Source organism: Gorilla gorilla, chromosome 4 (assembly GCF_029281585.2).
Source record: "Gorilla gorilla gorilla isolate KB3781 chromosome 4, NHGRI_mGorGor1-v2.1_pri, whole genome shotgun sequence".
Classification (NCBI taxonomy): Eukaryota; Metazoa; Chordata; class Mammalia; order Primates; family Hominidae; genus Gorilla; species Gorilla gorilla.
Genome location: NC_073228.2, coordinates 145,331,213 through 145,344,190, shown reverse-complemented (window position 1 = coordinate 145,344,190; position 12,978 = coordinate 145,331,213). Strand labels below are relative to the sequence as shown.

The 12,978-nt window shown below is 50.8% G+C and overlaps 1 protein-coding gene across 22 annotated transcripts in view; it reads right to left on the bottom strand.

Moving 5' to 3' along the window:
- Nucleotides 1-652: 652 nt before the first annotated feature.
- The window catches only part of LOC101128585 (protocadherin gamma-C4), a 169,088-nt gene continuing 156,762 nt past the window's right edge, over nucleotides 653-12,978 (bottom strand). For 21 of the 22 annotated variants that reach the window (XM_004042679.5, XM_055389234.2, XM_019026861.4 and 18 more), the window contains exons 3-4: nucleotides 8,143-8,231; nucleotides 653-2,679 (exon numbers count right to left, since the gene is read on the bottom strand). In XM_004042679.5, coding sequence (XP_004042727.3) covers nucleotides 2,453-2,679; nucleotides 8,143-8,231 — 316 coding nt within the window. In that variant the 3' untranslated portion in view covers nucleotides 653-2,452. Of the gene's footprint in view, nucleotides 2,680-8,142; nucleotides 8,232-12,978 lie in introns of those variants that run through there. The other variant, XR_008680321.2, reaches the window with a different exon arrangement.

Sequence of the window (12,978 nt, the reverse complement as noted above, 5' to 3'; positions counted from 1 at the left end):
CGAATTCCAGATGGGGAAACTGAGACTCGAGCTGCAGACTTGGCTTTGGAAGAATCGCCTCCCGCATTCCCTCCCACTCCCGCGGCTTTCCCAAAACCCCTAGGCAGCGGGGGTGGGGGTGCGGAGGCAAAGGAGAGTCTACCCTCCTCCCGCGAAGCCCTCCGGGGCGCTTCGGGTAGGCAATTTTAGGAAGGGGCGGGAACTAACGAAACGTCCTCTCCCCTCTACCCAAGGCGTTTGCCCGGCGCCAACCCGCCCCCGCCCGCGCCGGGGTCTCCTCTTCTGCCTGGAGACAGCCGCAAGCGTAGACTGCACACTCCACTGCACACTGACACGCCGCACTCAGATCCCCACCCCCACAGCGGACCGATCACACAATGGCACACGGTACACAGATCCATAGGCACACAATCGCACACTGTCTCATAGGCACAACGGCATTGCAAGCATACACAACCATATTGCACAGTCTCACACACACACACACACACACACACACACACACACACACACACACGCAATTCGGAAACATCTAGACGCGCAATGACACAAAGTGGCCTCCCGATTCCGCCCTTCTTCCAGCACCCACCTCAGCTCATCACTTCATGCACACATGCCAGGAGCGTCCATCGCTTATACAGAAACGTTCAGCTTTTCAGAAGAAACTTTATTATTTTTTTGTCGAAGAAAAAAAGCCATATAAATATTAGAGTATAAAACTTGCGTGAGACACAGGAAGAGGGTGGGGTGGGAGCTACGTGACTATGCGAAGAGAAGCGCTTATAGGAGAAGTCAGTACGGGGGAGGGGGTCGCCTTAGCGCGTGGACACAGCACAAAACACAACACGGGCCGCCGCGGGCAGATCAAGGACAGACGGCTGCGCGGAGCCCGCCGCCCGCTGCCCACCCGCCATCACGTAAAAGCACACCGCACTACACTACTGGCTATTCTACACCAGCCGAAAGAGGGAGGGGGCGCTACACTACTGTAAGGGCAGGTCTGGGGTTCTCTGGCAGCCCCGCTGGATGGCCGGGGACCCAGGGGCAGAAGGGGGTGGGAGAAGAAGGTCTATGCACAAGGAGGCACTGGGGAACTTTAACCAGGCTATGGCCACTAGGGGGCGCACTGGGGACCTGGGCAGTGGCCTTCACGGAATAGAAACGGCACCTGGCAAGGTGAAGGACTGAGGCTTCAGGAGGGCAGGGGCCCTGTTGAAGAAGCCCCATCCTCGGCTGAGACTTTCTGTTCATTTGGTCCCTGCCCTAGCTCCCTGCCTCCCCAACCCAGGGACTAAGAATGGCCTGGCTGGCCCACCCTTCCTGCTGGGGCTCCGCTGACCCTTCCACCAGTGGCACCTCTGGAGTACCCAGCACCCACAGAGGCCCCTCTGACCTCTCAAGGGGACCTGGTCCTAAACCTGCTTCGAGCTTCCTTGGACTGAAATGCCAGTTTAATCCATTGGTCCTGTTAGCTCAGCCCAAAGCTGGCTGCCTGGGCTGAGCCCTATTATGTAGTGGGAAGGGTCCAGCCTAGTTATTGGTTTATGGCTGGAATCTGGAGGATGTTGTCAGTCCCCTGAGGACATACAGAGCCTCCTCCAAGGCCTTGATAACTTGATGTGTCAAGCTTTGTCCATGCCCCCACCATCCACATCCACACACTTCCCTTCTTTATCTTACCACCCCATACTGTCTTGGAACATGCAGTGGAGTCTCTTGTTTGAGGAGGAGGTGGGGGAAGTCACGGCATGCAGTGGAAACGTCAAACAATGAAAAACAAAACCGAAGACTGGTCCCCAGGGCGTTGGGAAGAGGCTTGGTAGCAAAATGCCCTCCCTAAATCCAGCAAGCATCAGTACCATGGGGATGGTGATCATGTCCTCCAAAACTTGAGCATTGATCTCAGGCTCTGGAAGGAGGTGAAGGGGCTGGCACCAAACCATGCTTTGGGGGAAGATTGAGAATCAAAGGAGAGGCCAAGAGGTCATGATGCCCTTCCAACTTTTCAGAACTAGGAGGCTTGTAGGTTACTTGGTACTTCAACACCCCAACCACCTTACTCAGGAAAGAGGAACTGTTGGAGTGGGGTGGGGAGGAGGGAGGCATGGGATGGATGGGCCTGACTGATTTGGAAGATGGAGGAGTTCAGCTGTAACTAAACGGGGTGTGGCAAATGGCTCTTGGTGTCTACACTAACCCCACTACCCCCATGGGTACAGCAATTGATTGGATGGGGGTTCCCAGCAGAACTCCTTTTGCATATTCAACCCCCTGGGGGGAAGGGGGTGGGTGTTGACTGGGCACTTGTTTCTGTTTCCCAAGGGGAGCATGGCCTTGGCTCCTACCAGTATTCTGGGGGTTAGCCCTGAAACTCTGAGGCCTGGGTACAGGTAAGGAGAAGCTGGGCTGGTTGGGGGGAGGCCGCCCTGTGGCTCTTGGCCTGGCCTCCATGTTACTTCTTCTCCTTCTTGCCCGACTTCTTCTTGTTGCCATTGCCACCTGCTGGGGCCTTGCCATCCCGCTTGCCAGCTGCGTTGGTCAGTGTGGCATTGCTGCCTGGGATGTAGACATTCTGGCGGTAGTCGGGCACGTGCTGCAGGGTGAACTGGGGTCCGTAGCGGGCGCTCAATCCCATGGTGCCGGCACCCCCTCCCAGGGTGGAGCTCCCATCAGCAGCTTCTGCAGAGACAGAGGAAGATCAGGTGGGAGCTAAACTTAGGGTCCTCAACAGTCACTGTCTTATATCCCCAGCAGTTAATGAATGCCTATACAGCACCCTGGGCCTTGACCACGCTGAGCACTGGGAATACAGGGGTCACCAAGGTAGTCTCTCTTCACAAGAGTTGAGGGTAGAGGTTAAGAGGCTCTGGAGTGAGAAAGTCTAGGTTTGATTCCTAGCTCCTTTCCTTACTCACTGTGATCCTGGGCAAGTCTACCTAACCTCCCTATGCCACTTCAGTTTTCTCATCTGCAAAATGGGGATGATAATGGTAACCACCTCTTCTGGTTTTAGTGAATGCTAAATTAGAAAATGTATGTCAGGTACGTAAAATAGTGCCTGGTAGATGTAAGTGCTCAAAACACATTCGCTGGTATTTCTCTCAGGGCTGTGACATGGGCCCTCAGTTCCTTGCCCTGGCTTTCTCAAGGGAGCCTCTGACTCCCACACTAGACCATGGGCTCCTGGAGGGTAGCAGCCATGAAACCATGGCTTTACATGCCCCTAGCCTTTGCCAAGCAAGGCCTGGCACGAAGTAGAGATTCGGTAGTTCCGTTGGTAATTGTGTGGGGTGGGGGTGAAAAGCGCTCTTCCAAGCCTCCATTTCAAAACAGCTTTTTTTTTTTTTTAAGATGGAGTCCTGCTCTGTCGCCCAGCCTGGAGTGCAGTGGCGCGATCCCGGCTCACTGCAACATCTGCCTCCTGGGCTCAAGTGATTCTCCTGCCTCAACCTCCTGAGTAGCTGAGATTACAGGTGCACACCACTAGCCCAGCTCATTTTTGTATTTCAAAACAGCATTTGAGCACCTACTGTGTGCCAGGCACTCTGCTGGATGCTTCACATGCACAATCACTTTTAACCTCTACATAACAGCCCAGCCAGGTATGTGGTATGACCCTCATTTTACAGATGAGGGAACCGAGTGTTAGAAGGACCAAGGCCATACCCGGTAGCATTTGTTAGAGGGGCATTCAGGCCCAAGTGTACCTAAGCGCATGCTGGAAGGGACAGTCAGTCACCACCACCACCAGCAGCTTGGACCTTATCCCTGTTCTGAGTGAATGGGAGGTAGAGAGAAGATGGAGAAGAGCCCTGCTCTATGAAGCTGAGGAGATGATGATCTCGGGGACTAGACATCTCAGGGACACTTTAGGCACAGGCTCAGAGTGTCACAGCTAGGTGACATCAGACAGCACCTCCAGTCCAACGTCCCACTGTACAGAAGAAGAAACTGGGACCCAGAGAAGTCCACACTCTGGCCCTGGCTCAGCATCACCCAGGAACTTGTTTAGAATGCAGCCTCTCGGAATTGCCAGCTGATTTGTACGCACTGTGAAGGCCGCTGTGAGGACTAAATGAGATGGTGCTTCATCCCGTGCAATACATCATCAACACCGTCACATCCAGCATGCCATCACCTCTACCCCTCACCTGCCCTGACTGGGTCGGGGGTGGGAGAGGAGGAAACAAGAGTTTGACTCATTGGGGCTCGCTGCTGGAGGCCCTGAGATCCTCTGTGGTTAGGAGACAGTTAAAACCTCGGGGATGCCCAGGCCAGCCCAGGCCCAGCTGGCAGTAGAGCTTCTCTCCCAGCCTCCCTCTGCCTCCACCCTGGACCCTGGGAGCGGGTAGAGAGAGTGACTAAAGCCGGAGAGGCTGAGTAATTCTGGGACATCAACCAGGGATTGAGAAATAGAGAGACAGGAAATATTTTCAAGCCGGCATAAGAGGAGGAGGGCACACGGGAGGGGAGAGCCGGGATGCGCCTCGGTTTTTCTCTTCACGCACCAGCGCTCAGGTTTCTACAGCCCCCATTTCATGTCGCAAATCCCCGGAGCTGAGAGCTTTCTGGGGGCGGGGGAGAGGGGTTGAGTGGGAGGGAGCAGCTGCCCACTTCCTCCTCTCCTACCCCAGCTGGCCCCCACCCCCAGCCCTTTCATTCCGCTGACATTTCTCTGTTTTCCCTAATTAACTCCAAAAGGAAGCCAGATCCGCCACCGCCCCGCCCCCTCCCCTCCAGCCGTCAGCCTCTTCAGCCTTTCCCAGCCTGGGAATGGAAGGGGTAGGGGAGGGGGGCCCAGATCTGGCTTCAAAGAGCCAGGATTCCAGAGTGATTTAGGGGCTAGAGGGGGGACCTCAGAGGCGCCAGAGAAAGAGCGGGGTGGGGGGTGTAGTCTCCCTGCACACAGAAAAGAATGAGGAGGAACACGAAGAAGCAGGGAGAAGGGAGGCAGAAACAGAATGACAGGAAGGGCCTGACGGAGTAGCTAGAAGCTCGGCCCACCCACGTCCTGTGTGCACCCAAGATCTCTCAGTAGCACCCCGAGTGGGTGCAAGTGACAAAGCCATCCCCCGCCCACCTCGTGGGGGTGCCCTGAGGTTGGGCTGGACCAGGAGGGAGAGAAGATATGGAAATCCAGAATGTAAAAGAAAGAGAATATTTGCTCTGCTCTGCCACTAAGGAACTGTGTGAGCTTGGTCAAGTCTCTGCGTGGCTCAAGCCTGTTTTCCCGTCTATAAATCTGAGGGGAAGAAGTTGGATTGCCAGCTTTGACTTCCTGTAGAGTCAGTTCTCCAGTGCCCCTCCCTCTACACCCCACTCCCCCCAAGGCCCACCTTGGTCAAGGACCGGGATTTTCTCTTGGTCCAAGGAGAGGCAGACTTAGGAGAGCCTCAAGAAGCTGGACATCTTCTGGCCTGGACGAGGTGGGGGTGATGCCTTCTCTCCTGTGCCAGCCTCTACTCAGGGAAACTCAGCCCCCAGCTCCCTGACCTCCCTCTGTCCTCTTAACCTACCCCATCCCAGGGCCAAGGCAGCAACTCCAGAGTAGCCCAAGGAGGCTGATTAGCTGGAACACAGCTGGCTGAGCTGCAAACCGCAGCCTCCTTGAGAGCATCCCTCCCCGCAGATGTTTATTTTAAAAGCCTCCTCCCAAGTGTCGGTTTTTACTTTCCCTCTTACTTAACCCCTCTCATCAGCCCCACAGGCCTGGCTGGGCTGGACTTCAGGAACCTCTCTGGTTTCAGGGCTAGGAAGCGGGTGTGAAAGTGAGAGCAGGGCCTGACCCACCACCTCCATCCCCAGGGTCTGTTCCCCAGGGCGCAGGCTTAGACGAGGGTCAGGCCCTGTGTGGGCCAAAGGTGGGAGGCCTTGACAGGGGAACGAGCTGCATGACTTGCTTGGAGGGTTTGGGGCCATAAATACTGATTTCATTTCTATTTTTAACATCTGGATTTAGGCTAAAAAGCTGCTTCCTGGCCTCACGGCGCAAGGCCACAACAGCTAAATATACCTGTTTATTTCCCTCAAGAGGCCAACTTGGCATCTCCTCAGACCCAGCCGCCTGCCACTTTCATACTCAGTCTCTGGCCTCTCTGGAATCATAGCCCCACCAGACCTGGGACAGCTCTGCCTCAGGAGGCCAGCAGTCCCTGCCACCTCTCTCTCTGTCCTTCCGTCAACTGTAGGCCTGGCCCCACTTAACCTCACAGACATCTGGGGTAGAGTTGCCAGATTTAGTAAATAAAAGTACAGGGCTCCCAGTTAAATTTGAATTTCAGGTAAACAATGAGCATTTTTTTTTTTTAGTACATTATGTCTCATGCAACATTTGAGACTGACTTATGCTGAAATAGTACTTGCTGTTTATCTGACATTCAAATGTAACTGGGCATCCTGTATTTTATCTGGCAACCCTGATCTGGAAGAATAAAGCAGAGCTCGAGGAAGAGGACAGCCTCTCATCCTGCTCAGGTAATAGAGAAGCCGAGGCTGGATCCAAAGGCATCCATGGTCCCTATAGTAGAAAGAGCATAAACTTAGGAGTTGAGCCAGGTTACAACCTCAGCTTGGCAGCTCAAAACTGAGGACCCTGGGGCAAGTGCCTTCTCGGTTCTCTCATCTGTCGAATGTGAGAAATCAGACCTGCCTTGCAGAGCTATTGAGAGGATTCATTGACAGGAGGCCTCTAAAGTTTGTTTAGCATGTGCCCAGGTGTGATGACAGTGCTTCTTGTGATTTCACCTGGTTCTCTACCCACCAGTCCTCCAGACGTGCTGGAGGGCAGGGCTATCAGTTCATGATATAGGGCAATGCCTTGATCCTCTGCCAGCCTCCTTATAAGCCCAGGATTTGCTGCTCCAGAAGCTAGTCTTTATTAATAGGCATTATTCTAATTCTGCTTTCTACCCAGTAAAAAACGGGTTTGGGTCAGCAAAGATAATAATATATTGTGCCCTTACTCTCTGCCAATCCTGTGCTGAGGGACTTGCATTTGGCCCTGGTAACACCACAATGAGATCCGTTAATACTGTGCCCATTAATAGTAAGTGAAACTGAGGGGGTTTAATAACTTACCTAAGGACTCATTGCTAAGTGGTGGTGCCAGGTGCCAGGATTTGAATCCAGATTGGCCTGCCTCTAAAGCCTGTGCTCTTTTTTTTTTTTTTTTTTTTGAGACAGAGCGAGACTGTTGCCCAGGCTGGAGTGCAGTGGCGCGATTTTCTGCTCACCACAGCCTACACTTCCCAGGTTCAAGTGATTCTCCTGCCTCAGCCTCCCAAGTAGCTGGGACTACAGGCACGCACCACCATGCCCAGCTAATTTTTGTATTTTTAGTAGAGACAGAATTTCACTATGTTGGCCAGGCCGGTTTCGAACTCCTGACCTCATGATCCTCCCACCTCAGCATCCCAAAGTGCTGGGATTACAGGCGTGAGCCACCACGCCCAGCCTAAGCCTGTGCTCTTAAGGACAAATGATATTCTTCTTCTTCTGCTCTGGGCCCTAGTGACTCTTCAGGGACAACCACCACTAGCCGAATCTCTATTACAAAGGAAGCCCTTAGTCAACCTTATGGGAAAACCAGAATCCTACTCTGGAGTTAGGGGCAGCAAAAGAGGAGCCTCGCATAAAGAGGAGGTGTTCTCTCTGCTGGGGATTTCTACACCCACTTTCATTGCTTGAGGGCTTCCAAGCACCAGGCCCAGAACTCTATGCTTTATGGTATCATCTCATTTAATCTCTACAACAACCCTTTGGGGTCCCTGTCCCCACTTTCTAGGCTGAGGAAACTGAGGTTTAGAGAGATTGAGCAAGTCGATCCAAGTCCCAAGGATAGTAGCAGAGCTAGGACCTGAGCTACACTGTCCCATTCCAGAGCTAGACTTGTAACCACTATTCCCGCCATGAGTCTTTTCCTTGTTCGCTCTCCTCCAGGCATCCCAGGACCCCCGACCCCTCTGCTGTTCCTTAGCCACAGTTCCAGGCTTTATGTTTGGAATTGTGGGTCCTTTCAGACCTGCCGAAAGATCTGGAGAAACTACACAGGTTTGACATCCAGTCCGTGGGCATGATGGCTGTGAGATGCACCCCAGAACCCCAGGTCTCCCACTCTTCCATATACACACTGACACCACTTACCACTGGCGGAGGCCAAGATCATGGCTTGCAGCATCTCTGTGTCAAACTGGTTGTTGGGCCAGGTGCCGGTGTCATCGCCATTTTGGGAGCTGGGGAGAGAGTAGGATGGTGAGCACAGACTCCCAGGCCGGCACAGCTCATGCCCCTCCTGTCCTCTCCCAGGGCTCCCAAACCTAGTACCCTAACCCTACCCCATGTCCAAGACCTGTTTCTCTCAGCAAGCTAGGAGGCACTTCTACAATCCTTCAGAAGCCAGAATCCCACAAGTCAGTCCCCCAAACCAGCTCTTTGCTGTCTCCGATGCTTTTTTCTTTTTGTTTTAGACAGGGTCTTACTCTGTCATCCAGGCTGGAGTGCAGTGGCGCGATCTTGGCTCATTGCAACATCCACCTCCTGGGTTCAAGCGATTCTCCTGCCTCAGTCTCCCAAGTAGCTGGGAAGACAGGCACCTACCACTGTGCCAGGCTAATTTTTGTATTTTTAGTAGAGACGGCGTTTCACCATATTGGCCAGGCTGGTCCGATGCATTGAACATAGTGCATTCCCCCACCCACCATGAGAGAGCCTGGCTTCCTGTCATAGTGAGGGAGATCAGACCTTCTCCAGAGGACTGTGAAGGTGGGAAATGGAAGAGAATGTTCCAGAGCTAGAGAAAAAGTGGGGACCTAGGAGGTACCTAGGGGGAGATGTAGGAGGCCCCAAGAGACCCTGGAGCAGGGAGAAGAAATTTCTAAAATTCAATGGCTTCCTAAGCCCTCAGAGTAAAATCCACGGCCATATAAGAACCTGCCCCTCCTATTTTACAAGAACCCCCACCCCCCGCCCTCAAACACTCTATCATCAAACCTTTTCCAAGGTGCACTTTCCTAATCCTCAAGTTCCCTCTTGCTGTGAATCCTGGGCAGATGGTGTTCCCTAGAATGCCAGTCCCCCAACATTTGCCATGATGACACGAATAAAATATATCAGAGGAGATCCACTCAGACTGGGCAGGTGCCTCCACTGTACTCCCATCCCAGCGGCTGCCCCACATGGCACTAGTCACACTGCAGCTGTTGTAAGGCCTGTCTGTTCCTCCACCACACTGACTTCTGTGAGGCAGTGACTCCACCTGCTTCCTACTGAAGCACCTAGCACAAAGCCTAGCACTTGGACCTAATTGAGACTTTTAGAAACTCCGAGTGTTGAAAAAACATGAAATGATTCATAATTTAAAAAAATACTAAACCATAAGAAGAACTCTCTACTTCTTAGAAGGTTCAGCTCTACTTGGAATTTTCCCATAGTGACAATTTTCATGATTTTTTTGAATTTCCAAGGATGAAATTATTTCAATTTGCAGGGGAGTGTTGGCGGGAAACAGCCCTGGCATACACACAGTCTGCCCTTTAGGTAACTGTTTGGCAGCATCTGGCTCAGAGAAGTTTTTCAATAAATATTTGTTGCCTAAATGAGTGGGAAGAGACCAGCAGAGACAGTTAAGTGACTGTAAGGTAAGAAGAAGGGTTTGGAACCATGGGAAAGGCTGTAGGGTAGGCCTTGAAGGCATGAAAATGTGTGTGTGTGTGTGTGTGTGTTGCGTTGTGTGTGTGCATATTTTGTCATGGTGGGTGAGCACAACCAAGAACTGCTTTACAATTTTTCCAAGGTCTGTCCCTGCTTTTGGTTTTGCCCAGTCTGGGATTCCCCATCCCTAAGTAGATGAACTCAGCCTAAGAACAGACACAAGGCTGCCATGTGTGACCTCTATACCATCACAACAAACATAAAGCTAGGGTTGAAGGGGAAAGCAGGAATCTCAATTCTCCTTCCCAAAAGTGGGAAGAGTTGTAATTCTGTTTCCATTGATTCAATAATTATTTCTTTTCTTTTTTTTTTTTTTTTTTTGAGCTGGAGTCTCGCTCTGTCACCCAGGCTGGAGTACAGTGGCGCGATCTCGGCTCATTGCAACCTCTGCCTCCCAGATTCAAGTGATTCTTCTGCCTCAGCCTCTTGAGCAGCTGGGACGACAAGTGCACACACACCACCATGCCCAGCGAATTTTTGTATTTTTAGTAGAGACGGGGTTTCACCATATTGGCCAGGTTGGTTTCGAACTCCTGACCTCATGATCCACCCGCCTCCGCTTCCCAAAGTGCTGGAATTACAGGCGTGAGCCACCGTGCCCCTCCAACAATTCTTTCTTGAGCAATTACTATGTACCAGACACAGAGCTAGGTGCTGGGGTTATGGCTGTGAATATGATGGAAATTGTCCATCTTTACAGTGCTCATGGTGGGCACTGAGAGGCTGATTTTAAATAATTACACAATAGAGTAATTGCAATTGTGATACTTGCCATGGGCTGTGTCAGGGGCTACCAGAGGGTATGAAGAGAGGCAGGGGCGGGCAGACCACCGGGTCAGGAGATCGAGACCATTCTGACCAACATGGTGAAACCCTGTCTCAACTAAAATATATATTAAAAAAAAAAAAATTAACCGGGCATGGTGGCACACGCCTGTAATCCCAGCTACTTGGGAGGCTCAGGCAGGAGAATCGCTTGAACCCAGGAGGTGAAGGTTGCCACTGCACTCCAGCCTGGCAACAGAGCTAGACTCTCCGTCAAAAAAAAAAAGGACAGAGAGTCAGGGTTAGGCAGCTCAGCCAGTCCAGGCTTCCCCAAGGAAAAGACAGTGAATTTAAATCTGAAGAAATCATCCAGGTAATTTTCAGAAGAATACCAGCAAATACATGTGGAAGGAATGACAGAACATCACCGCTTTGTAATCACTGATGTAAAAACAGATACAGGCAAGGATCATCAGGGAATACTAAAATTGCATGAAGGGTTGCTGCCTATCTCAAAGTATCATCCACAGATTACTTATATTTTCACAAATATTTTAAAATATCTTTATAAAATATATTTTTATAATGGAGAGATCTGGGACACTGTTTTTACCACACGAACAAACTCAGCATCACTGATAGCGGGACAGGCCGACGTTAGATGAGTCCCAGTGTGATGCTGCGGGAAGTATTCCTACCAAGGTGTGTAATCTGAATCTAACCATCAGAGAATAGCCAGCAAATCCAGGTTCGGGGACATTTTAAAGGACAACTGGCCTGGACTCTTTAAAAATATCCATGTCATTAAAAAAATAAAAAGACTGGGAGCTGGCTCCAGATTAAAGGAGAGGAAAGACGTGACAACCAAATGCAATCTATGCTCCTTGATAAAATCCTGGATTAAAAAAAAAGGATAAAAGAACACACAGAACATTTATGAAAATCTGCTGGTGGATTCTATATTATTGTATTAATGTTAAATTCCTCAACTGAATATCTGGGGTCCTTACTTCCAGCCCGACTGAGCTCTGTGGGCCTGGCTGAGGGTGCAGGGTCAAGGCCAGGTGTTCTCAGCCCCAGGTGAAGGGGGCTAATGGGAATAAAGTAGGGAGAGCAGGCAAGCGGCGGGGGTTGCAGGGAGGAGAGCACACGGGTTGTCAGGGAGACAACGGGACCAGATGCCAGAGGTTAGGGGGATGACCTGTCACAGGGAGCAGTGGTGTTGACGGAATAAAGCTGAGTGGAAAAGTGGGCTTGGAACCATGATGATCAGGAGTGTAAGCAGGAGTCCTGGGAAATGGTTGAAGGTTGAGGGCCAAACAGGTGGGTGCGCTGCCAATTATGTGAAGCCGGGTAAGAGATGAGCAAGAGGGAGAGAGACCTCTTTTTTAACCACTTACTGAGAGCTTCCTATTCTAAGCTGACTGGGTAATACATTTGTCTTTTTTATCCTCGGAACCACCCTGCAGATAAGTGTTGTGATTATCTATATTTTCCAACAGATGAAAACAGGGCTCAGAGAGGTTGAGAGACTATACCAGAGTCACACAGCTGGAACTGGTAGAGTTGCAACCTGAAAGCCAGCCTAATATGATTCCAGGGCCTATGATCTTATGCACAACAACGTACTGGGCTTCAGCTTGGAGGCCTTGGAGCCCCAGCAGCAGATATGAGGGACTCTTCCAGGATTTGGGGAATAGTGAAAAGTAAAAATGGAAGAAATGGACTACATTTAGTCAACTATTTTCCAAGCAGTGGCCTGTGACAGGACCTAGGATTTAAGAGATGATGAATATGGTTCTTGCCTTATTGAGTTTGGGGGGTGTGTGTGTGTGTGTGTGTGTGTGTGTGTGTGTGTATAAGGGAATATCCCATAGACTGGACTATAATAAAATACTCCCTACATCATGCTCAAAAAACTGAGAAATCTAGGAGGTCACCCTGACAACAGCCTGAATTTAATTGTGTTAAAATGTAAATGAGGCTGGGGATGGTGGCTCCTGCCTGTAATCCCAGCACTTAGGGAGGCTGAGGCAGGCGGATCACGAGGTCAAGAGATTGAGACCATCCTGGTCAACATGGTGAAACCCCGTCTCTACTAAAAATACAAAAATTAGCTGGGTGTGGTGGCGCGTGCCTGTAGTCCCAGCTACTCAGGAGGCTGAGGCAGGAGAATCGCTTGAACCCAGGAGGTGGAGCTTGCAGTGAGCCGAGATGGCGCCACTGCACTCCAGCCTGGAGACAGAGCGAGACTCTGTCTCAAAAAAAAAAAATTGTAAATGAATGTGTATGTTTTCTAATATAGCAAAAGCCCATTAGCAGTAGAAAAATAATATGTATATCCATATGAGGACTTATTCTGTAAAATAATATGTATATTCATAAGAGGAGTTACTCTGCAAATGACTTGGGAAGAATTTTGAAAGACATGGGGAAATTCTCATGATACACTGCAAAGAAGAAAAAAGCTATAATTCTGTTGGACAGTATGGCCTCAGTTGCTAT